This window comes from Diplotaxodon limnothrissa, linkage group LG7, assembly GCF_057381915.1.
Source record: "Diplotaxodon limnothrissa isolate DT_005_m linkage group LG7, D_limnothrissa_male_GT1.1, whole genome shotgun sequence".
Lineage (NCBI taxonomy): Eukaryota > Metazoa > Chordata > Actinopteri > Cichliformes > Cichlidae > Diplotaxodon > Diplotaxodon limnothrissa.
In genome coordinates, this window is record NC_140602.1 from 26,893,191 (window position 1) to 26,920,043 (window position 26,853).

Consider the following 26,853-nt stretch of genomic DNA (forward strand, 5'->3'; position numbering starts at 1 on the left):
GCACTGGCAGTGGTGTATCTGAGTTGTTTTAATGTTTTTAAAACCTCCGGCAAAATCAAAAAGCCCCATAGTCCCATGTTGTGTTACTGTGTAACTAACACACATTTTTAATCAGTAACTTTCACTGTCGCTTTTTAAGCTGTGGATTAAAAGACAGGAAAACTATAAACTATCACATATTTGATTGGCTGCTGCAAACTTCATTGGTTAAACAGACAGTACTGCCTCTACAGATAAATAAGGGTGTGTGCAGACAGTACTTGTCAGAGAACTGAGAAGCAAACATGGACATGCAGAGCAATGTGGAAAAGAGGGAACACTGGAGTAAGAAAAGAGAATATATCCTGGCATCTGCTGGCAATGTGGTGGGCCTGGGCAATGTGTGGAGATTCCCTTACCTTTGCTACAAGAATGGTGGAGGTGAGTATGTACAGATGAGCATAACCCTCTGTTTGCCTGCGTGTGCTTTTCTTATATCTACAATGAATAAATGAGCAGGAAAGAAGAGAAAATCTTCATATTGTGGTAACAAATAAAATGTGTATTATTTGAAATTAACTCCAGATCAATGTGTTATATCAGCCATTCCCAAAGTCAACAGTGCTCCAGCCCACTTAAAAAAACAATCACACCAATCTTAGATCTTCACTCCAATTACAACAAACAAGAGAAAATGATTTATTTTTTTGGTCAAAAAACATGAACAACACAGGCTGTTGGTTATAATTTGCTAATGCTACCCAGTCATGTGGAAAGTGTCAGGGCCGATGTGTGAGCTACCTGCCACTGGGGAACAAACTTCAATATAATATATAAACTTACAAGACCTTATGGCAGAAAGCCATAGTATTTAAAATGACATGAAAAAGGTATGGGCAATTAAAAGAAACACTGTAAACAACAAAATAGATATGGTAACACAAACACAATAAAACTGAAAAATATAGAATTGTATCGATTAAGGATACAAAATCTAGATATAAAGGGCAAACCGATTTAAACAGGCAGAGAAAACACAAAAGGATTTGAACTGAACGACAATGACTATAGAAGTCATTTTTGATAGCACTGTGGTCTGAGAATAGAAATGAAAAGCAGTTTTCCACATTCAGTATTAACTTGAGCCATGCGCCTGTTCATCTTAGCCGCTATGATGCCTGGCAGGAGCTTCCATGTGGTACTGAGGCAGGTTATTGGCTGGTAGTTAGCTGGGACAGGTCCTTTCTGGAGGTCCTTGGGGACCCGGACTGTTCGGCCTTCAGTTATCCATTCTGGGTCTGCTCATGGGTTAGCAGCTGGTTCATTTGTGCTGCCATACACTCATGGAGTGCAGTCAGCTTTTTTAGCCAGTAGATATGAATCATGTCGGGGCCTGATGCTGTCCAACTCTTCATACTGGAGACCTGTTCTTGGATGTCTGCCACTGTGATGCTTACTGGACCCTGTTCAGAGAGGTTGCTGTGGTCTTCTCTTAGATCTACTAGCCACTGAGCATTGTTGTCATGGGTTGTGTCCTTCTCCCAGATGCTCATACAGCATTGCTCCATTTCCAGCCACGGTGGGGCTGTTCTCATATTGTTCCCTCACCACTGAGAGTACACCTTGGATGGTTCAGTGGAGTACAGCCTACAGTTTATTCTCCTTCTGTCTCTCGGCTGTATGGCAGTTTCTAAGGCCTCAGAAATGGACAGCTTGTTGAATTTCGTGGGCACTCTGTTCTTCATTGCACCGTTTTGCAGCTCCAGTAGTTTGCTAACTGCCTTCAGCACTGCCTTGATTTTTGTTATCTGTCTTTTTTCATCGTCTCTGATGTGTTCGTGTGTGTGTAGGTGCCTTCTTGTTGCCTTACCTTTTCTTTGCTGTACTGTGTGGCATGCCACTCTTCCTCCTGGAAACTGTGATTGGTCAGTACACACAGGAGGGCACTATCACCTGCTGGACCAAGCTCTGCCCGCTGGCACAGGGTAATGAGATCATTTCTGTTTAAATATTTACTTACAAATCCAGAGGATCTTAAAATGTTCTGTATGTGATGGGAATTCAGATTAAAAATATTAAAAGCAAAAAAAAGCTTAGGGTTAATTTAGGCAAAATAGAGTTTGTTTGTTTGTTTTGTTTTTTTGAGCCAGACCAGCCATGTGTTAATAAAACTGATGAATGCTGTAACACATTTACTTATTAAAGAATGAGGCTTAGTCCCAGTTTTCTCTGCAGGCTGTGGTAATAAGCAAAAAATATTTGTGACAGTGGTTTTGAACAATAATTTATATACTATATGCTTCATCTAGATTTTTTAACCTGCTTTCACTGGCTTACGACTTGCAGATGTAGCTGCCATATTTACTTCTTATTTTGCTTAACATTGACATGTTGTTGTTGTTTTTAGCTATATCAGTGCTCCGTCATATTACTGCTTAAACTGATTTATTTATTTAGTTTTTTGGATGCGTTCTCTCTTCAGGAGCTGGTTATTCTATCATCATGATCCAGCTATATTCCAGGGTCTACAGCATTGTTTTGGCCTGGGCCCTTCTCTATCTTGTTTACTGTTTCCGAGACCCTCTGCCCTGGGCTACCTGCAACAATTCCTGGAACACAGGTCAGATGATTTTTCCAGGCACCTTTTTTTCTGACATGCCCTCCCAAACTCTACAGCTAGGAAAACAGCTAGCCTATTTATATGCTCAAGCTATACCTTTCACCACAGAACAAGTCTCAATGCTTCAATGCTGTTTGAATGTGTTAGCAAACTGAGCTGTTAGATTGGACTTTAATCGGGTCAGCATAATGCATCCTCTCAGAATGGTGCAGGCAGCTTTAGAGGGCTGATTTAAGGCTAAACATTGATCAGGCATAATACTCTGACAGGTAAAGTGAATAACACTGATTATCTCTTCATCGTGGCATATGGTGGGATATGTTAAAGAGCAGAATTTTTTCCTCAAAGTAAACACGTTAGAAGCAGAAAAAAAAATCTGCCTGGAAAGGAACAGTAGTGAATCAGTGACAGGATCACGGGTGGCCAAGGCTCACTGATGCATGAGAGGAGTGAAAGCTGGCAGGTCAAACTGCACCCAAAAAGTTAATTCTAGTTCTCACAGAAAGGTGTCAGAAAACACAGAGCATCACAGTTTGTTGTGTATGAGGCTGCATAGCTGCAGACCAGTCTGGGCGCCCATACTGACCCCTGTCCACCACTTAAAGCACCAACAATGGGCACAAGTCTGCATTAGAACTGGACCACAGAGCAATGGTAGAAGGTTGCATGGTCTGATGAATTACAATTTCTTTTACATCAAGTGGATGGCCAGGTGCATCTGCCTCGCTTACCTCGGGAATCTTTGACAACATTTGACCTTGATACGAACCACCTACCCAAGCAGTGTTGCAGACCCCATACAGCCTTTGATGGAAACAGTACTCCCTGATGGCTGTGGTCTCATTCAGCGGGATAAGGCGCCCTGTCACAAAGCAAAAAATGGCTCAGGAACAGTCTGAGGAGCACAACAAAGAGTTTGAAGTGTTAAATTGCTAAAATCCCTCCAAAATACCCAAATCATCTTGCTACTTAGAGGACTTAAAGGATCTGTTGCTAACCTCTTGGTGCACATACCACAACACACCATCAGGGGGACTCCAGGTCAGAGCTGCTTGACAATAAAAGAGCAACCAAAACAGTATCAGGCAGGTGGCCATAATGTTATGACTGAGTGATGTATGTATAGCTGCTTAAGCAGTGCATTGTTAAATGGTTGGTATTTCTACAATTTAGCCTCTGTACACCACCACTGTGGATTTTAAATCAAAGTGTCAAGACACGATTAAAGTGCAGACTTTCAGCTTTAATTCACAGGTTTTAACGGAAGAATCACATTAATTGTTTCTGGCACTGATTCCAGGAGTTGAACTGGCGTTTGGTAGCTGTTCACTGGCACTCTCAAAACGAGAAAAGGGATGCTGACACAAGTCAATGAGGCCAGCATTAGGCTGAGCAACCAAAACAAACCTAACCTTCAGTAGTGACCCACTCGTATACATTCTTAAAAAGTAGGAATGCACCGGCACACCATGCTGTAAACCTGGAGGGTTTACAACAAGGCGTAAACCTTTACACCTTGTAAACACTTTGATTACTGTCAAGGACAGCAGGGTCAAAATAGACATCACCAGATATCCTCTGTTCAGATTCAACTAAATGTTGCACTAATTCACTGATTATAGGGGTTTTTTGGGTGGCTGCTGCTGTGGAGAAAGAGCAGGTTGTCAGAAGGCCGATGGTTCGATGCCTAGCTCTTACAGAACTTTTGTCAAAGTATCTCTTGGGAAGAGTTTAAAATCTGCCCTCCAATCTTGTTTGATTTAACAGCAGCCATGTACAAAGGCAAAAGACTTTGTCGCTGTCCAAATACTTATGGATTGAAGTGGATACTTCACATTACATTTCAATCACTTGTAACTGATTCCTTAAGTTTGATGTGAATATAAATACATATTTGCGCTGTGTTGCAGCCAGTGTCTTGAAACAAACAAATATATGGTTTTTGTTGTTTTGTCCAGATTCAAAAACACCCATCACTCTTTTATTCACCAATGTTACATTCAAACAGAGGAACTAACCATTACATCTCTGAACTGATGTCCACAGATAGATGTGTGGACATCACCTCTGCAAACCAGACTGCAGTACACAGTGGCAACGCGACAATAGACTGGAAACTGGGAAATCTCACAAAATCTTCAGTCTCAGAGTTCTGGGAGTGAGTCAGCTATTTTTACTTTTTTTCACATTACATTGCAGCTCATTTAACCAGAACTACACTATGTTCTTGTTAAATATTTATGCATAGCTAACCATCTCTGTTTACTCTCCACAGGAGACAAGTGTTGTCCATATCCGCAGGAATAGAGGAGCCTGGTGCAGTAAAATGGGAGGTGCTGCTTTGCCTCCTGGCCTGCTGGGTGGCCTGCTACTTCAGCATCTGGAAAGGCGTCCGCTCAGCAGGAAAGGTCTGTAAAGATGAAAAACCTATACTATGAAAATTTTCTGCAGAATGGGCAAAGTTTGTCAGAGGAAGAAAACAGAGAAGAGCCATTTGAGATACATACATACGATTTTCACTGGGAGTTGTCCAGATGTCCTCCTGTCTTTTTGTCAATGCCACTGTATCCAAACCAACATCGTAACAGGTTTCAAACCATCTTGTTCTTATAAATTGGCCATTGGTACTCCTCCGCTCCCAAGGAGTGGAAGATTTTCACTTTCATGGCCTCTCACTCTCTAGGATTGTGGTAAATGTTTTCTATATAGCGTTTTCTACTCTATTTGAGCACTCAGAGTGCTTTATACAACATCCCTTTTTCACATACAAGCATTTTTAAAGAAGTGCTTTCTATTTAATATTCACACTGATAAACTTATCGGAGAGCAACTTGGGGTTCAGTATCTAGGATATTGGTATATCTGTAGCAAGGATACTTGTATATAGACCAGAGTATCTGGGAATCAGACCATCCATTTTCCAATTAGTAGATGACCTGCTCCACCTCCTGACACGCCCGTTGTGTTTCGTGTCAAACAATGCACTGTGAACATGATCCAGACACCCTGTTATCTTCTCTCTGTTAAAGTTGATTTAAAATGGACTGAAGAGAAGTGGAAAACTGTTCTGTGGTCAGACGAATTCTAAACGGAAATTCTTTTTGGAAAACATGGACGCTGCATTGTTCTGAGCAGCAAGACAATACTAAACTGTGTGTGGCATCTACTACACCAGCATGACTTTGTAGCAGAAGAGCCTGGGTGTTGAACTCGCCTGCCGGCAGTCCAGACCTTTCACCAACTAAAAACATTTCCTCACAAAAGAAAAACAAACATTACAAAGTGGACTCAAGAATGCTGAGCAGCTAGACTCCTGTATAAGACAAGAACGGGACGACATTCCTCTCCCAAAATCCAGAATCTAGTCCCTCAGCAGGTGCTTCATCTTTTTGTTCACCCGTAGTGTAGTGTCTTGTCAATGGTGGTATTATTGACATGACTATGGATGTAACAATAAATAAATCAATCTTTCAGATCATCAAACAAGTCTTATTATTAGACAAAGATAACCAGAGTAAATAGAAAATGCAGTGTATAAATGATTATTTCATTTATTAAAGGGGAAAAAGCTCTCAAACCTACCTGGCCCTGTGTGGAAAAGTTATTGTGCCCCGCTCGTTCTGATTATTCCCACGCCCGATGAATCACCTGTTTGATAAAATGACATAGACTATAAAAAATCTCCAAAACCAACGCATCATGCCACAATCTAAGAAACACCTGAGCTCACAGACACTGACATCTATAAGTCTGGAAAAAGTTTACAAAGCCATTGCTAAGGCCTTAGTTACCATGGTGAAACCAATTAACCGAATACTGAGAAAACTTGGAACAGTGGTGAATCTTCCCAGGAGCTGCCTTCCATCCAAAATTACCTCAAGAGCACAATGAAGGCTCATTTGGGAGGTCAAAAAAGAACCCACAAAAACATCTGAAAAACTGCAGGCTTCACTTGTCTCAGTTAAGGTCAGAGTTCATGATTCAACAGTAAGAAAGAGACTGGGGGAAATGGATCCATGGGAGAAATCCAAGAAGAAACCACCGCTGACCAAAAAGAACACAAAGGCTCATTTGCCAAAAAATAACTTGGTGACTGACTTTTGGGAAAATATTCTGTGGACTCATGAGACAGAAGCTGAACTTTTTTGAAAGGTTTGACTCTGTTACATGTGACATAAAACTAACACAGCATTTCATTAAAAGAACATCGTACCAACAGTTAAACATGGCGGTGGTAGTGTGATGGTCTGGGGCTGCTTGCTGCTTCAGGACCTGGATGACTTGCTGTAATCGATAAACATCCTAAGTGATTTCTGTCTAACATTCACACTCTTTGCTCCTGTTTATACATATTGGGAGATTGTGGTCATTGCTCTTGAACTTTGAAGCAGACTGAGATAGTGTATTGCTATTGTTGAGAGTATCATACAAAAAAAGGAAACAAACAGGGAGTTAGGAGACTGGAAACTGTGTGCAGACTCCAGGTCTCTACAGTTAATATATGGAAACAGAAAAAACAAAAAACAAATGACTCAACAAATGAATAAAAATAATGTTGATACAAGCGGGAAAATGAAATACTACAGGATATTTCCTCATTCTGCCAAACAAAATGATTTCTGTTTGCTTTCAGGTGGTGTATTTCACAGCTGTTTTCCCTTATGTGATGTTGGCCATCCTGCTGGTCAGGGGATTGACACTGCCAGGTGCCTGGGAGGGCGTGGTCTACTACCTGTATCCAGATCCTTCTCGTCTGGCAGAGCTTCAGGTGGGGAAACCTTTGAACTTGTTCGAGATACGGCATTTGTGAAAGGACTTTTATTGTTTTATTGTATAATGCTTTAATCCTGGAAAGTTAAACCTTTTACTTGCGATCGGTTGTGCTGCAAAGTAATAACATCTCTGTGACTGCATGATATAGTACTGATGACTTTACGTGTTTTCTAATCTTTAATCAGGTCTGGATGGATGCTTGTGCTCAGGTCCTCTTCTCGTATGGTGTTTCATCAGGGAGCTTGATCACACTGGGCAGCTACAACAGAAAACACAACAACTGTTACAAGTAGGGATGGGTATCGTTTAGGTTTTATCCGATACCGGTGCCAAATCGGTACTTTTGAAACGGTGCCGGTGCTCAAACGGTGCTCAAACCGGTGCTTAAAGAATGGAGAACACAAAATTGGTCCAAAAACCTCTCATGTTCAGCTGTTTTTTGTAAAAAGATAACAATGTTAGCCTTTTCTGCAGCTATGGGGCATATATGGTATCACTCTTGGCTGGAAGCAGTGCTTAAACAATGGAAAAAACACAAACTTTGTCCAAAAACCTCTCATGTTTAACTGTTTTCCACTTTTTCTTTGGTCATTTTAGCCTTTTTAGCCAGGGTGAAGGGAGTATCTGCCATCAAACAAGAAGACAGCCGCATGTAACTATGATGGTGTTTGCTAGTTCACCTTACATGCATTAATGTAATAACGTGGTTAGCCTACTCAACGTAAATTAGCTACTCACGCAGAGAAGAACGGCTGCTGCCACCATCATCCGTCATCATTTCTGCTACACTGGCAGGGCTAGGGGCCAGGACTCTCCTCTTCGTGTTTTTGGGGGATGTTGCATAACAGGCAACCCACCCGCAGTAGATGTGCTCGGTGTGAGGTCTCGCAGCAAGCTATCAAATACGGCGCATTTCTCGGCTTTTAAAAAAACGCTATGCGTCTCCAGGTGTTTCATCGGATTTGAGGTGTTGCCTCCTTTGACAGTATCACAGTATCAGCTTAAAGCACTTGTTGCTGCTGAGTTTGCATATTTTGCTGTGAAGTACAGCCAGACTTTTGACCGCTTCGCCTTGGGCATTTTTAATCTGTAGCTCTGCTCTAACAGAACGTACGTACCTGGCCCCGCCTACTATCCTCGGAAACGTAAAATGATTGGCTAGAATCTAAAGTGTATCACAGCTCAGGAAAAAAAAGCACCGAAATAAAGCACCGAAATGTGCGCTGCTTTTCGGTCTGGTTACTACCGTTTATGTCAGAACCGGTGCCATGATGGCACCGGACACCGGTACCCATCCCTAGTTACAAGTAAATAATGTGTACCACAAGCTGCCGACGGGCCCATTCCACAAGCGTTCTTCGAATGACTGTAACTCAGTTAATGTTTAAGCTAGAGACAAAATTCTAATGGTTTTGGAAAGAAGAAAAGACGAGCCCAGCAGTGATGTTTGTTGGAACATGGTAGCACTGCTCCAGAGTCCAGTGACCATAAACGGAGCCAGTGGTTCACTACATGAGCACCGCACTTAATGTTACCTTCGGCAAATGCTTTGCTGCACAGAATCTGGGTTTCAATACAGTTCATGTTGTACATAGAAAGACAAATGAGATGTAGGTGTATATCATGCTACCGTCCAGGTCAAGTCTTCTTCAGAGAAGACTGTGCATATTTCAGCAATGCAATAATAAACTGCATAATGCTGCTATTCCAACACAATGGCTTGATAGTAGAACTGGCCTGCCTGCAGTCCACACTTTTGACCAGCTGAAAACATTTAGAGCATCTCTAAATAAAAACAGGACAAAGCAGAGCCAGGATTGCTGAACAGAAAGGATGCTGTATCAGACAAGAATGGGACAACATTCCTCTCCAGCAGCTGCTTCTCAACTCACAGACGCTTATGGATTGCTACACTGTAGGAAGCGTCAACCTGTCCCTTTTTTTGAGGGACAGTGAAGTGACCACTGTCATCAAATACTCTTACACTGTGTGTGTGTGTGTGTGTGTGTGTGTGTGTGTGTGTGTGTGTGTGTGTGTGTGTGTGTGTGTGTGTGTGCGTGCTCAGGGACAGTCTGTGGTTGTGTGCGCTGAATAGTACCACCAGCTTTGTTGCCGGGTTCACGGTTTTCTCAGCTCTGGGCTTCATGGCCTATAAACAGGGAATTCCTATTAACATGGTGGTGGAATCAGGTAGGAGAAGCTTTTGTATTTAGAAATTTTGTATTTTATCTTAACTGTCACAAATTTGTTGCAAACGATATGATACAAGTCAAACAGAGGCGACAGATATGTGAATGACTCTCATGTGCTCCCAGGCCCTGGGCTGGCATTCATTGCATTTCCTCAGGCTGCAGCCATGATGCCAGTTCCTCAGCTGTGGGCAGCATGCTTCTTCTTAATGCTCATTTTGTTGGGGATTGATACAGTGGTAAGGTAAAACTCTCACATGCTATTCCCCCAAAATCTTTTTGTTTAACTTACCAAGACTTGTCACCGCTGCTCATACTTTGCTACTCAGGATTTTCTTGTTTGAATAATGACACCACTTAAAGAGCACTTCATAACATCACACTGACTTATGAAACTCCTAAAAATCCTGTTTGATTTTTTTTCCTCACCCTCTTATTCTACCTACATATTTAGTTGTCATAGTAAACTAAATGGATACTTTAAAAAAGGGCCCTTTTCTGGCTTGATTAGATAAGTACAGTGAAGACTTGACAGGAAAGGAGGCAGAAAGAGGAAGACATGTGGCAAAGGGTCTAAAAAAGGTTTTATGTATCAGGACACAAAAAAATTGTTCAAGTCAATTCAATTCAATTTTATTTATAAAGCGCCAAATCACAACAACAGTCGCCTCAAGGCGCTTTATATTGTAAGGTAGGCCCTACAATAATACATACAGAGAAAAACCCAACAATCGAATGATCCCCTATGAGCAAGCACTTTGGCGACAGTGGGAAGGAAAAACTCCCTTTTAACAGGAAGAAACCTCCGGCAGAACCAGGCAATATTATCTGGTCCTTACCAGGATCTAAAATTATCATGAGCAAGATTTTTAGAGATTATACCATGTAATTATCAGTTCAACAAAAACAAAACGGAGCACCTTGCCCCTAACCAGTGGTTGGACTTTAAGACACTTTTGCATAAATGAATGTAAACCTCAATGAGCTGACCTCACTGCTGTAAAAAGACTGGGCCAGAATTCGTCCACAACGATCTGAGACTAATAAAGTCATACGTAAAAAAAAAAATTACTTCAATTGCCAAAGATGTTCCAAAAGCTAACTTGTTATGGGGTCCACTTAGTTTTTGTTAAATAAATTATTACACTGTGTTTCATGCTGTGTCGTTCTTCTGAGGTTGTATTTATGTTATTTCGATTCCCGTCAAGCACCGGATAACTTTTCCTATGTTCTGATACCTAAAACCTTAGAAATGAAACACTTTGGTCTCTCTCTTATTATTTTGTCCAGAACTGATAATGCAACAATATACAAACTGAACTGTGGTTTACTGTCAGAGCTTGTGACAGTGGATGCACATGTATTTAATTTTTCTTGTTCCAATGCAGTTCAGACAGTATCCATACAAATCCGAAATCCTTCTGTAGTAACAGGGTTGAGAGGAATGACAGCTGAGTTTAGGAGGTGCCATACAGACACAATATGACTTCTGTAGTTCAGACACCAGTAGTGTTCTGTTGAGATGTTGTTACCATGCATCTGAGCTCAGCAGCTTCCCAGTGCTGTAATTAGCTGAGTGTTTGTTAAACACCATCATTTTTGTGGGCATTTTTAAGCATGTAGGGCTCCTTCACCTGAAACCTTCTGGTATCATTCGTCATTTCTCTTCCACTACTAAAGTAAGACCTCGTGTTTACAAGTGTGAAGAAAAGAAGAGTGATTGAATATCCAGCCAGCATTATGACAGAAGCTTGCTGATGGCGAGCAAAAGGACCTGAACATGGTGCAACATGCTAAGGGACATTTCATTAAATATTAGTAGGGATGTATGTATATGTATACTTTTGACTCAGTGTGCATTAAAGAAAATCCAAAATGAATCTTTGAAGTCATTAAAGATGTATGCTGTACAATCATTCGATCCTGGAAAAACAAAAGCTCAAGAAATGATTAAAAGCCCCAAATTACCATGGCTCTCATGCCCGTGGATCTAAACTGTATTCTCTTTCATTGTTGTCTTGACCCATAAAGAAGAAAAACCATCCTTGACTTTATTCTCCTTCATTGTCATTTATAATGTTTTTTTTTTCAACCCTGTGTGTGTGTGCTAGTTTACAGGCTTGGAGACTATAACATCATCAGTGATTGACATGTTCCCAGGACAGATGCGCAGACCTTGGCGCAGAGAAGTCTTCCTCATAGTCTTCTGCTTAGTCTGCTTCATCATACAGATCTCCCTCACCACTCAGGTACGGCACAGGACAGCTAACATGCAACAGATTTACATAGGAGTCGAAATACACCTTTCAGTGTATATGTACACTATGTCACTGTGGTCTGTTGTCCAGGGAGGAGTCTATCTGTTCCAGCTAACCGACCACTATGCTGCTAATGGAGCGTGTATATTATTCGTGGGTCTGCTCCAATGTGGGGCTGTTGGCTGGGGCTTCGGTAAGTCCTGAATTCCTCGCTATTAGCCTTTGTTATTGTTAGGTATTTTAGTACCATGGTAGCATTTACTGGATATTGTTTTATAGTGACATTATGCAGGAAAACTCTGTTACTCAATAAGGCCCATCTACTAGTTGTTTTTCTCTTTCTCTGTGACCCAAGAATTAAGGTGTAAGACTCACAAGCTGGTACCTCAAGGTCGAAAACACCACAGAGATGAGACCACTTCCTTACTCCCATCCTCCCTTTTTCCTTATCTCCTGGAAAAGGCTCGTTAAAGGCTAGGTGGTTTGTTTCAGAATTCACTAATGAAAGAACTCTGTATTTTATGTCTAGGAGTGTATTTTGCTGGGATGATCATAAATTATAGCTGAACTGATAAACTACACACAGGATACTTCTTTGCTCACAAGGCAGGAAGACGTTTCCTTATTTGGTCTGTACTGGTTTGAACTGAGAACTTGCTGACACACGAACCTTTTTTTTCATCTATATAAACTGCTGTGTATCAAATAAACCTTTGAGTCGATTGGGAAGGCAACCTAAAGCAGTCTCTGTTTTCTTGTTCTCCCAAGCTGCTCCCGAGCTCGTACTAACACGCTGAATGGCATACCTGAGTGTTACTTTAAATAATTAGGAATCTTATAAGGAAAGGACAGAACTCTGCTTATCGCTCACGCCACGGAGGAAACCCGGGACGGCAATTTCCTTCAATTTTGGTGTCAGAAGTGGGATCCGCTGACAGAAGGTAAATATGCGTCTTTCATATTTATATAGAGACCATATTATACCTCTCTCAGTGATCGATCCATAAAAAAAACGGGATATGCTGACGAAGTTTCACTTAGTGATCCAGAGAGATACACTGACTGACTTCCTCAGTCCCCGAATAAAGTAGATTAACCCTTGTGTGGTGTTGGTGGACACAGGAAGTTGCCTGTTGTCTTGAATATTTTAATTTTGTTTAAGTTGCTCACTCAAAAGAGTGACACAGGAAGCTGCCTGTTGTCTTAAATACTTCTCGTTAAGTGAGAAGTTGCTCACCAAAGAGTGACACAGGAAGTTGCCTGTTGTCTTAAATACTTCTCGTTAAGTGAGAAGTTGCTCACCAAAGAGTGACACAGGGAGAAGTTGAACGGGTCTCACAGACCCGATTACCATACAAGGGTTAAAAGCAGTAAATTAAAAGCAGAAAGACACAGGAAGTTGCCTGTTGTTTTACGAGAAGTTGCTCGTTAAGCGAGAAGTTGCTCGCTAAGTGAGAGTTGCTCACACAAACAAAAAATTGCTAGCAATAAATTTAAAGTAACCTCAGCTGTGCCGCAGCGAAATACTAACATAAATCCTCCTAGCGTGTAAACCCCTCTGGAAATCACTGAACATGGGTCAGAATTATTCAAAGACCACAGACAGGTCCGATAAAAAATCTAAAGTACCTGTAAAACCAAAAAAATTAATTAAATTTAAAGTCTCAAATAACGGCTCAGTATAACTCCCATTTCCGGTTACGTGTAACCTACGTCCGCGAATCGGTGAAGACGTCCATGATCACGTATCCAGAACATGCGGGAGTGCTTATGTGACTGACTTTGTTTACAACTTACGGACTGTGAGTACAATGCATTCTAATTTCTTTTCGGAGCCCTATCCCGAACGATTATCGCCAGAAAACAGGTCAGTAAAACTGAAGGCCAGTGCAGATACTACCACGAAAGCTAAAAGTGTTAAGATAATGTTGAATTTTGATGTAGAAGGCTCAGAGGAAAGTGAGAAACTAATGTATGCCAGCACAGCAAGGAAGTTTCAGAGGACGGAAGGATAAAAGTAGAGAGATGTGTTTTTCAGTTTTCCAGCAGCCGCAGACACCCAAAGCAAAAATGAATTTGTGTATTTAATTTAACATAAAGGGTGAAATGTTTGCTGACACTGATAACAGCTTATGTTTTCTCTGCCCTATGTACCGACATGATGGAGAAGGAACATCCTCTGTGTCAGCTGGACCCTCAGCAGAGAATGAACTCAACATCCTTTTTGTCCGGTACTCTATGTCACACACTGTGCCAAAAAAAAAAAAACGTGTACAGACGCCACTAACAGGTAATCCCATGACTGGGAGCCACACTTTTGTTTCTCTCACACTGTTCAACAACATGATAACTGCTCACACAAGTGAAGGTCAAACAGTGATTTTGTTACATAACTCAGACATAGGTTACGAAAAATGTCGTCACATAGATCTAACCTACCCTATCCACTGTACTATTTCTGCAGTTACATTGCCAGCTGAATACCAGAATATGACATTGTGGTCAAGAAGTGAGAATGATATAGGATTTATTGACTGCATACCTTATCACGCACAGCTAAAAAACAAAAAGCGAGTATATGTCAGGCAATGTCCCCTTTCCACGGAAAAAGCCGCAGCTCTAGATGTCATCATAGGAGATTTATTGACTACAGGAGCAATAAAGCCCACACTCCTGTCAATCCTGTGCCAAAGCCTAACAAACCTGGCGTATGGCGTTTCATACAAGACTTAAGGCAAATTAATGCAGTCAACATTCCTCTGCCACCTCTCGTTTCAGATGTTCACAGCATATTGACATGCATTGCATACACATTTTACCGTGGTGGATTTATGCTCCGCTCCTTTTTCTCAGTAAGACACACAGCCGTTATTTGCATTCACACATAGAAATAAGCAGTACACTTGGACTCGTTTGCCCCAAGGCATGATAGACAGCTCTGCTGCTTTCTCAATGGTGCTTCACTCCTCCAGGGCTGCACCCTGATCCACATGTGGATGACCTCCTCCTCTGTGCTGAAAGTGAAAAACTATGTCAAACTGCTACACACATGATTCTCCAGCACATCCAAAAGACTGGCCACAAAGCATCAGCAAAGAAAATGCAGTACTGTCAGATTTATGTTCAATATTTGGGATTCACACTGTCTCACGGAAAACGTTCCATGACTGCAGACAGGGTCAAAGCTGTGACCTCTGTCCCTCGTCCCACTACACAGAAGGAAATGTTGTCCTTCCTGGGCATGGTGAACTATTGCAGACAGTGGATACCAGACTGTTCTTTTCATGACCACATTCTGCGTGACTGTTGTAAAAAAGACAAGCCTCCTCGAATACTGTGATCCACAGAAATGACTGCCTCTTTCAATGCATTACAGGGAGTGCTGACCTCCGCCACTCAAAGGTGCTGCCTGAATTGTTCAGGAATGCCGGCCTGCCTGAGGGCAGTAGCAGCTTGCTCTATCATGATAAGGGACTGCGAGAAGCTCACACTCTCACATGACACTATTCTACACACCAATCACCAGGTCACGACCATTCTAGCAAACATAACTACACAACATATGCAAATCTCACCATAAAAGCGAGCAGCACACCCAATTCGCCAGCACATTTATTGATCCTATGCTGTGTTCTTCTGACCGACAGGATGGCTCGGACAGGCTTGACGATCATGACTGCATGACACGTATACAGGAATCCACAGCACCACGTCCAGATTTAGAGCAAACACCTATCTCAGACTCAGCCACGGTTTATGTGGACGGGTCCTGTTCAAGGCCGAATGACAACTCATTTCTTTGTGGCTATTCAGTGGTGACATTGCCTGACATCATACTAGAGGCTCACTCATTACCATTTCACTCAGCACAAAAAGCAGAGCTCATGGCTTTAATACGCGCCTGTGAGCTAAATTTGGATAAGCATGTGACGATTTACACAGACAGCCGCTATGCATTTGGCGTTGTGCATGACTTTGGCACATTGTGGAGACAGAGAGGATTTAGATCTGCTGATGGAAAATAAATTGCTAATTCTGATCTTGTTCAAAGACTTTTTCAGGCTATACAGCTACCATCGGCCGTTGCAGTTGTAAAAACGAAAGGACACAGTACAGCTGACACAGACGAAGCAACAGGTAATGCCTTAGCAGACGTGACAGCCAAGGCTGCAGCTGCATCACAGCTCCCACCTCCGCAGGAAGTATTATCTGTGCCCCTACAGCTGCCACTTGTTACACTCCCAGACTATTTAGAAACAAATGTTGATTTAAAATTAATACAAGAGCAAGCCTCTGCATGTGATTATACCTATTGGGAGAATAATGACTGTACCTTAGATGACAGAGATGGCTTATACAAAATCTTAAGGGTTTGATTGCCCTCCCATATTCCCTGATGCCAGTCCTTGCCCGACATTTTCACTGTGTGAGTCATGTCGGACAAAGAGGGGTAATAGGGGCAATAAAATTAAGATTTGTAATTGAGAAAACATCACACGCAGTAAAACGCATATTAGCAACCTGTCTAACATGTGCACGAACTAATGTAGGAAAATCAAAAGCGAAACATCAGCATTTACCACAACCAGATTTTCCATTTCATACATTACAAATTGATTTTACACATATGCCAGCGCAAGGAAGCATCAAGTACTTACTGGTAATAGTGGATCAATTTAGTAAATGAGTAGAAGCTTATCCAACCTCAAAAGAAACTGCAGAAGTAGTCTGTCAAAAGTTGAGCAATGAAATAATACCCAGATTCGGAATACCTCACCAGATTAACAGTGATAGAGGATCTTCATTCACATTAGAAGTAATTCAAAAGTGTGCTAAAACTTTAATGACCTGGGTCAAATTACTTACTCAAGTCCTGTGTGAGATTAGAATGACTCAATCTGCAGTAACCAAATTATTTCCATTTGAAATAAGACTATTTCCAACACCATGGTCAGCTTCCAGAGGGGCACCGCTAGTAGAAGGTGATGTATATTGCATTGTCCACTGATGTTCACAACCTGGTAGAAAAACTGAATAATAACTATCAGAAAGTTTGTCTCTCTCAGCCTTTCCCCTCCACAGTTCCACCAGTGGAGACAAGGAGACGCATGTTGGAGAAGCCACTAAAACCAAGGACTCTCTGGGAGGCCGCGCGTGTTCCAGCCCCAGACTGTACTGGCAGTGACGAAGAACCAGCATCCTCACAGACGGACAACCTCAGTGGATTCATGCCAGCAGGGTTAAGACCAGCCCAATCGGACCATCTCAGGCGTCGGATCAAGCAGACGACATCTCCGGCGAGCCAGCGCCCGGAACTAGAGCAAATAAAAACACACGGGTAGATGACATCTCAGGCGAGCCAGCGCCCGGATCCAGTGCACACACACAATCACTGATTAACACACAACGCCTGAAAGAGCCACAACAAGGTACTCAAACATCCAGCAGGAACAGAAAGCCAAAAGTACCACATGATGTCTAACCTGATAAAGCCAGACTCATTCCATCCTGATAATGGAGAAAATGAAATGCCCATTGTCATCATACGACGCTTATTCTATGTCTCTCGAACCTGGGACCAGGCCAGGAGACGACTGAAGAACTGTTTTTCTTATATATTGTCTTATATATTTAGGTTATTTATCATATCTATCGCATTAACCTTAGGATTTCTCTTTGCTATTTTGTATTGTAAACTGGAACCATGTTCACATTTCTGCAAGCCACATTTTCAATGATAACCCATATAGCTACCAGTACAGCCACTTCAATGTATTTGCAATTAGCACAAATTGATCCTGAGGATGTGCCAGATGTTACCAATGATGTTCCTGATGTGTATATTGAACATTAGGTTGTGAACTATTACATTTTATGATTTGCTTTTTATATTATGTTATTACATTTGTGATTTTTCCTTTCTATTTGAGTTATTATTTTTAAAAATAATAAAAGAGGGGAACTGTTAGGTATTTTAGTACCATGGTAGCATTTACTGGATATTGTTTTATAGTGACATTATGCAGGAAAACTCTGTTACTCAATAAGGCCCATCTACTAGTTGTTTTTCTCTTTCTCTGTGACCCAAGAATTAAGGTGTAAGACTCACAAGCTGGTACCTCAAGGTCGAAAACACCACAGAGATGAGACCACTTCCTTACTCCCATCCTCCCTTTTTCCTTATCTCCTGGAAAAGGCTCGTTAAAGGCTAGGTGGTTTGTTTCAGAATTCACTAATGAAAGAACTCTGTATTTTATGTCTAGGAGTGTATTTTGCTGGGATGATCATAAATTATAGCTGAACTGATAAACTACACACAGGATACTTCTTTGCTCACAAGGCAGGAAGACGTTTCCTTATTTGGTCTGTACTGGTTTGAACTGAGAACTTGCTGACACACGAACCTTTTTTTTCATCTATATAAACTGCTGTGTATCAAATAAACCTTTGAGTCGATTGGGAAGGCAACCTAAAGCAGTCTCTGTTTTCTTGTTCTCCCAAGCTGCTCCCGAGCTCGTACTAACACGCTGAATGGCATACCTGAGTGTTACTTTAAATAATTAGGAATCTTATAAGGAAAGGACAGAACTCTGCTTATCGCTCACGCCACGGAGGAAACCCGGGACGGCAATTTCCTTCAGTTATCAGGAGGCAGAAAATACACAAAGGGCTGGATTTAAATTGTAAATAGGTAACCAGAGTTAGCATTAAATTAAACACCTCAGTCTTCACTGAGGTTTTTGGCTTTAAATTATAGTTTAGGAGAATCTTTCTTTTGGGGACAAACATATTCTGATTTTGAGAGTGAGAGTAAAAATTAAATACCACTGTCATGTCAGTGTGGTCAATCTAAAGCTATAGTTCGTTTACAGAACCTAAAGAAGGCTTTGGTACTGAAAACATTTATTAATAATTCTTATTTCAAACCTTTAAAGGCTCATGAACTGCATCAAGGAGCCTGTTATAGTCAAGACCACATATTTTTGAACAGTGATGCAGTTTTTGTGATATTGCGTCTTTGTACTCCACTGTGGTGGATTTTAAATCAAGCAATCAAGATGTGATTGAAGTGCAGATTTTCATCTTTAACTCAAGGGGGTTAACAAAAGCACTGTATTAACTGTTTAAGAAGTATAGCCAGTATTATAAACAGTCTTCCTTTTTCACTGGATCAAAAGAACGTGCGTAACTGACAGACAAGAAAAATGTTTTCACAACATTTAACCAAGGCAACAACACTCATGAGGCATTGTTATGGAAGGGGGTGTATGGCTGCCAGTGGAAGTGGGTCACTGGTGTTTGTTGGTGATGTGGCTCCTGATAGAAGCAGCAGGATGAACTGTTGGAGGCCTGTACTCTGCTCACATTTAGACTAATGCTGCAACACTGAGCAAAGAGAGCAACCCAAAAGTTTCTCAAGGTAAATAAGTGGGATATTCCTCAAGAAAAAGAAAAAACATGCAATTAAAATAATAGCACATAGTAAGAAATTAAAAAACAATTTTTCTTTTTGTTCATTTTTGCCTTTTGTCACCTCATCTAAACCCAAAAACAGCAACTGATGTTGTCCACAATAAAGATCTAATGGAGTATTTCAAGTGAGGAAACACAATTTGGTCTCTTTCTATTTACACAGTGTTCCAGAAAGTTTGCACCTAAAAATCTCATAAGCCCACATTTAACTCACAACAGAATACTGAAAACATGTTTAAACTGAGGAGAGCAGCTGCTGCACTTTTATTAGAGGACTGCTGCTGATAGAGGATTGTAGCGTCTCTACAGTCATGGCCCTTCTTTGTTAGTTTTCATTTCATGATGCTCCAAATGTTTTTATTAAGTCAGAGGTCTGAACTGCATGCAGGCCAATTCAGCACCCAGACTCTTATGCTATCAAGCTTTTACTATTGTACTTGTGATAATGAGACAAATAACATTCCCAGTGAGCAGAAGCAAAGAGCAGCAGACAGTTTTTAAAGGTCTATTGGTTAAACAGTAAATAATGGGAGTTAATGAAAGGGCACAGGAGGAGATCCTCAGCTCCACAGATTTATACTCAGGGAGTCAGAGAGAACACACAATGTCAGCAGGGCAGAGTGAAATAGGTTTAATAGAGGCTGCCTTATTTAAGGGAGCTGTGCAAACATAATCTTCCGGGGTTGTAATAAAACCAGGTGAGAAGTTGACAAGGAACTGAAGGAAACGAGAAAAGTCAAGGTTACTTCCTCAACACATGTAAAAATCTCAAGGAATGAATGAATGATAAGGAATCATTGCATTCTTTTTTTTTTCATTTTACACAGACTTCCAACTTTTTTGGACTTGGGGGTTGTATTTTGGAACCTTTGAACGTAACTGGGCTTTGTATACAAATGGCAGCAAATCCTAAAGAGTCAATTCAAATTAGTTAAATTAAGTTTGCACTTCTTCAATCACATCTTGTTTGACTTACAGTCCACAGTGTTTGCATACAGAGGAAAACACAAAATAAAACAACGTGTTACTGTCCAAAACCTTTGGACCTAACTGTACATAAAGTCCTTTGGTAGGTAATATAATATAATATGATATAATGTAATATGTTATACCAATACATTTCTCTACAATTGCTTTAACATACAGCAAAACTGCATAAGGGAAACTGCAAAAGGATCCTTTTTGATAAATTTACTTTTAGTTTCACTGTCATAATTCCAATACATGCTCTTACTTGTAAAAGTTTTAAAGAATTAAAGTTTAGTTTAAGAATTGTTTTGTACGTCATTCAGGGGCTGAACGGATGTGCGATGTAGTTGAAGATATGACAGGACACAGGCCATCGGTATTCTTCAAGCTGTGCTGGCGTTACTTCACCCCCCTGATCTCTGTGGTGAGTTACACATTGTTAAGATCTGCAGGAGTGACATTTTTTAAGCTACTTATTAAAACATTTATTTGCAGCTGATTCAGGATAGATGTTACAGAAGGCAAAGCCTGTCGTTTTAAGGGTGATCTAGCCATGGTTTATTGCACAGTGCCTGTATACTAGACAACATGGTCCAGGAGTGTGTCTGTTTGCATTGTTCACTGAGCAGTGCTACATCATTAGACAGAGGTTCAGCTGCTTTGAGTTGTAGTTCATTTAAAGGTTTTAGTGGCAACAGCTGTGAAGATGAAGATGGCCCCAACGCTGCCAGTCAGGAAGAATTTGATTTTGTGCCATTGATGAACTTAGGAAACATGTCTAGTTTGTGTCTCAGAGAAGTTAGGACTGATTACAAATCTCATGTACTACCCTCTGTTGTCTCAACAATGCTATAAATAGCTGGAAGCCAAAATTTGCACTCCCACAGTGGACCTCAGCTGTGCAGTTTTATGCAATAACTGTCGGCATGTGATGTGAAAATGAGTAAAGCAAATCAAATAATTTTGGTTTGGTTGGTGTTTCTACAGATTTTATTGTTATCAAAACAATCATGTCTGAGGTTTGTCCAAATGTGGTGTTTCTAACTGGCACATATTGTCCAGTAATGATTTTCTTTTAGTGCTGGAACCTAGATTGTGAAAATTTTAATCCCGGTAACATAGATTGTGTTAAGTGTAGGCTGTGTGCAGGCAGGAGTGGTAGTAGGAGGACCCAATGTGCAGACACTCGGAGGCGGAACATGAACTCGAAACATCAGTACAACCATTATAGCCCAAATTTTAATAATATGTATGCATTAAGTGCATAGTAATTACATAAATTGCAAAAAAAACGCAATAAACTACAAAAAAAATTAAAATCGTTTTGGTTTTTTTTAACATATATTTCTAGTTAAAGAAACTTAAGAGGCTTATCCCTCAAAAAAGTTGCACAAACTAGTTTCCTACCACAGGAAATTTATTTTAAGTGTCTTCATAGTTTTATTTTTGAAATACACCAATTTTCATATACTACAGGAAAAACGAAAATAAATATTATAGTGCAAATTTGCAAAAAAGCAGCATGTGCATCAAAATAAATTATTTCCAGCAGTGCAATTTGAGTCCTAAGCATCCCAGAAACGACACAGAAAGTCATAAAGTCAAACATAACTTTTAAAACAAGTATAGGCTCATGAGGCCCTGATGGTAAAAAACTACATTTACGCAAAATGACGTCACTTCCGGTTTCGGGCAGGTCATGGCGGACATGCGATAGTTCACGCTGATGGACGTAGGAAGTGTTATGAACAGCTGATGGATCGGCAAAGCCTGTTTCTGGAATATTATGTTTTTGCTGCTGCAAGTGCTTTTTATGCAGTTTTTGCAAAGCTATATGTGGAAGGAAACGGTGACCTAGGACAAGCTGATGGCATAAGATGTAAGTACAACTCCTCCGGTTTCATATGCAAAAAAAATTATTGCGCTACCTTACGTGGTTGCAGTGCTACAGGGATTTAAAAATAGTTAAGTAAAACAGAGCGTGCCCGCTCCGACCAGCTCTAAAGGGTTAAATACACAGAGGGAGCAATCAGGGAATAGGTAACAGGATGGAAACACAGCTGGGGCAAATCAGGCCTAATGAGACAAAGAAAGCAAAACCAGACGCATTTACATAAGACACGGACTTTCAAAGTAAAACAGGAAACATAACACAGACTGAGCTTACAGACACAGACTCACAGGCAGGCACTACAACAGAGGGAACAGAGACGTGGGACCAGGGCAGACACAGACACTGACTGGACACGGGGATGTAGCAACTGAGGATTACACAGAGACATAAACCATAAGACAGAACTCTAACAAAGACCAGAAATGATAAATAATATAATAAACTCAAAACACTGGGTCAACGACCCAGGCATCCTAACAGATTGCCTTTGGATCAGTTCAGTGTATAACACATTGCAGGGTAATAGACAAAATATAATATTATATTTGTAATTTAAGTAGAATTTGTATAAAGAACACGTGAGACTTTTTGTGGATTTGCTGCACGAGCAACACAAGAGCTGCTGTTCACCAGCAGCTGTAAACCTGGAGATAAGACAAAGAATGATGGAACTGATAAGCCAGCTTGTAACATTCAAAAAAAGGACCATTTGTGTCTTGAATGTTTCATTTTGATGATTTGGGCTCATAGCTAATAAAAATCAGGAACTCACTATTTCATTATATTAGAACATTACATTTTGACTTTGAGTAAATTGGTGTTCAAACAGCATGTATAGCATGTTTCTCTCTGTCCAGCACACAGAGCAGGGTAAACCCCAGAAGATCAGTGCTAAAAATGCTGGCTGTTCACAGTTTGCTGTATTCATGGAAATTTGACTGGAAAGGGAAAGTATATTAGGAAAAGGTGTACAAAACACAGGAAGGATCGCAGCCGAGAGGGCTGGTGACAGAGCATCAAGAGCCACCACACAGAGATTTTCAGGAGAGGAACTACAATTGTCACATTCTTAATATCAAGCTACTCGTGAGGCAGAGATGATGTCAGAAGATGGTGACTGACTGTTGCTCAGAGGCCCAAAGTCATCTTGTCCTCAGGCTTAACATTTAAGATGGAGAACCATATGACTGCATGCATACAACTAGTATAGTAGCATGTTAAAAACGAAAGAACATTTAATTAAAAGATAAAGAAGTAAAGGAAAAATCATGATTAAAAACAGTGTCATTTCTGAATGAAAAGTTGCACATGTTGGTTGCTAAGGAAACAATTCTTCTATACTATCTGTTCATATGCTTGATGATATTAGTGCTGCCTGTTTATTCTTCTATTACTTCCTTAAAGGTTTGCTTCGTCGGCTTCTTTCTGGACTACCAGCCCCTGACATCCAACGAAGGCTACATGTACCCAAACTGGGCCTACCATCTGGGCTGGGTCATGGCCCTCTCCTCTGTGGTTGTAGCACCCATCTGGGCTGTTAGCAAGATCTGCCTCAGCAAGGACCCCCTCAGAAAGGTAACAGCACTGATACAATTCTGACTTTTCTTTCCGGCGATATATTTATGAAACTTTCAACATAAACTAATAAAAGAAAAACCTTCTGATAACATCTCTGTCCAAAGTCACATTTGAGGAAAAAGGCATAATCACTAGCAAATCATTTCATTTAATGGGTGCAGGTATTCATTGTGACTTGCTCAAAGGAAGAAGGGGCCCAGTGTGATTTATCACTTTGAAGTGATGCCACAGCCTACGACAATTAACAACTGACAGTGGATTACTTTAATGTTCAAGAAGTCATAAAAATTGGTGTCTTCTAAAGCAAGTTCTAGTTCTGATCCCTCTGTACTCATTAATCTGTTGTATAATGTCAAATACGTTTTATGATTAAAAAATAAACAATTAAATTAAATTTTATTTATATAGCGCCAAACCACAACAACAGTCGCCTCAAGGCGCTTTATATTGTAAGGTAGATCCAACAGTAACACACACAGAGAAAAACCCAACAATCATGCGAGCCCCAATGAGCATTCACTTTGGCGACAGTGGGAAGGAAAAACTCCCCCTTTAACAGGAAGAAACCTCCGGCAGAACCAGGCTCAGGGAGGGGCGGGGCCATCTGCTGCGACTGGTTTGGGTGAGAGAAGGAAAACAGGATAAAGACATGCTGTGGAAGAGAGCCAGAGGTTAATAACAAGTATGATTTAGTGCACAAATATGCTTTAAAACAATACTTATGTTGCCACCATGGTGTGCCTCAGTTTAACACTGAAAACTGAACCTGTCCATCACAGCCCCTGTGATGCAAACTGCTAATTTAAAGCTTATAGCTGGGGTTAGGGTCGGGTTGTAGATCATCTACTACATGTAAGGTTGCTGGTTCAATCCCTGGCTCCTCTGGTCTGCATGCTAAATATTCTTGGGCAAGATACTAAGTCCAAGTTGCTCCCCAATGCATCCATTAGAGTGTGAATGTGTGTGAATGTTAGATAGAAAGCCCATGTGTAGAAAAAGCATAGAAAAAAGTGCTTGTGTGAATTGGTGAATGAGACAAGTGCTTGTTGGCCCTGTTGTGCTCAGGTAGAGTAGAAAAGTTTAAGAACCAATTGCCATTTACAGCCTTTTCTTATTTATGGAACTTTACAAATACAAAACTGGATGCAAAATCTGACATCTAACACAGGATTTGTGCACAACAAAGTACCAGCTTGAGACAAATACTGCCTGGGCTTTCATGCTGTAGCCATTTTGCACACTTTCACTGAGCAGTGCCTTCTCAGGTGGCTTTGGCTCAGAAGATAGAGCATGTTGTTTCAGGCCAGACCATTCTCACTCCCTAGGCGGGAGAACGTGTTGTTCAGGCAACTGTTGTTGTTGCGCATATAAATAACATTGAATTGAAAAATTGAATTGAAAGATCAGTGCTTCGGTCCTTGTCAATAAGACAGTGTGACTTAAAATCTAAAGATTGGCTTGAGTCCCCAGTAAGAGTATGAAAGCATTTGCTTTGACATTTCCATAATTGCACCCAGTTAATAATGGATGGTTCCCATTTCTGTATCTCCCTCCCCTCCAGGGTCACAGTCTGCTTCCATGTTCATGCCATCACTGACAGTTTTCATCAGTGAGCTTCACCTGCTTCATTGTTTTCATGCTTGTCCTGCCAGAAATCAACATCGTTTTCTATATTTTACATCTCTTTGACCATCTTTCTCTTTGTCTGGTTGTCATTTTTATTTTCCCCAACAGCTTGTGATCGATATCTGGAGCCCTGTTGATGCCCCCACGGTGAGACCAGAAGATATCCAAAATGAATTAGAGATTAAAGCAGTGTCACTTACTGAGATCTGAGTAGAGAGAGTATTTCTGATGGACAACATATTAATCTATGTATTCATATTCTTTACTTAATAAATATTACTAGAAAATAAAGCTTTGACATTTGAGTGCTCAGATAAATCTGCGTCTTGGTCATTTACCCTTGTAATAGCACTTGCAGCGCCTTCTTTAATAATGAGGGGAAAGTCTGATGACTGTCTTTTTGGCACTTATTACTAGGGATGGGTATCGTTTAGGTTTTATCCGATACCAGTACCAAACCGGTACTTTTGAAACAGTGCCGGTGCTTAAACGGTGCTCAAACTGGTGCTTAAAGAATGGAGAACACAAAATTGGTCCAAAAACCTCTCATGTTCAGCTGTTTTTTTGTAAAAAGATAACAATGTTAGCCTTTTCTGCAGCTATAGGGGATTTATGGCATCACTCTTGGCTGGAAGCAGTGCTTAATCGATGGAAAAAACACAAACTTTGTCCAAAAACCTCTCATGTTTAACTGTTTTCCACTTTTTCTTTGGTCATTTTAGCCTTTTTGGCCAGGGTGAAGGGAGCATCTGCCATCAAACAAGAAGACAGCCGCATGTAGCTATGATGATGTTTGCTAGTTCACCTTACATGCATTAATGTAATAACGTGGTTAGCCTACTCAACGTAAATTACACACGAACAACATTAAGCTACTCACGCAGAGAAGAACGGCTGCTGCTGCCATCATCATCCGTCATCATTTCAGCTACACTGGCAGGGCTAGGGGCCAGGACTCTACTCTTCATGTTTTTGGGGGATGTTGCATAACAGGCAACCCACCCGCAGTAGATGTGCTCGGTGTGAGGTCTCGCAGCAAGCTATCAAATACGGCGCATTTCTCGGCTTTTAAAAAAACGTTATGCGTCGCCAGGTGTTTCATCGGATTTGAGGAGTTACCTCCTTTGACAGTATCATAGTATCAGCTTAAAGCACTTGTTGCAGGCTGCTGTTTGCATCTTTTGCTGTGAAGTACAGCCAGACTTGTGACCGCTTCGCCTTGGACATTTTTAATCTGTAGCTCTGCTCTAAAAGAACGTACGTACCTGGACCTGCCTACTATGCTTTCAAAGGTAAAATGATTGGCTAGAATCTAAAGTGTATCACATCTCAGGAAAAAATAAAGCACTGAAATGTGCGTTGCTTTTCGGTCTTGCTTTTCCGTTTATGTCAGAACCGGTGCCATACCGGTACCCATCCCTACTTATTACACATTAGAACACTGGAAGTGGATTTACCTTAACATCAATTAATTTACATTCCTGAATCTTTGTC

General features: G+C 40.9%; 1 protein-coding gene across 1 annotated transcript; it reads left to right on the top strand.

Annotated features, from left to right (window-relative positions):
- Nucleotides 1-284: 284 nt before the first annotated feature.
- LOC146628392 (sodium- and chloride-dependent GABA transporter 3-like) lies at nucleotides 285-25,569 on the top strand. Its single transcript, XM_085359501.1, has 14 exons — nucleotides 285-420; nucleotides 1,830-1,964; nucleotides 2,462-2,599; nucleotides 4,646-4,757; nucleotides 4,875-5,007; nucleotides 7,233-7,367; nucleotides 7,558-7,661; nucleotides 9,438-9,562; nucleotides 9,688-9,800; nucleotides 11,673-11,810; nucleotides 11,910-12,012; nucleotides 20,585-20,685; nucleotides 23,560-23,730; nucleotides 25,468-25,569. Exons 1-14 carry the CDS (start codon nucleotides 285-287, stop codon nucleotides 25,567-25,569), a joined length of 1,746 nt encoding a protein of 581 aa, XP_085215627.1.
- The last annotated feature ends 1,284 nt before the right edge of the window (nucleotides 25,570-26,853 follow it).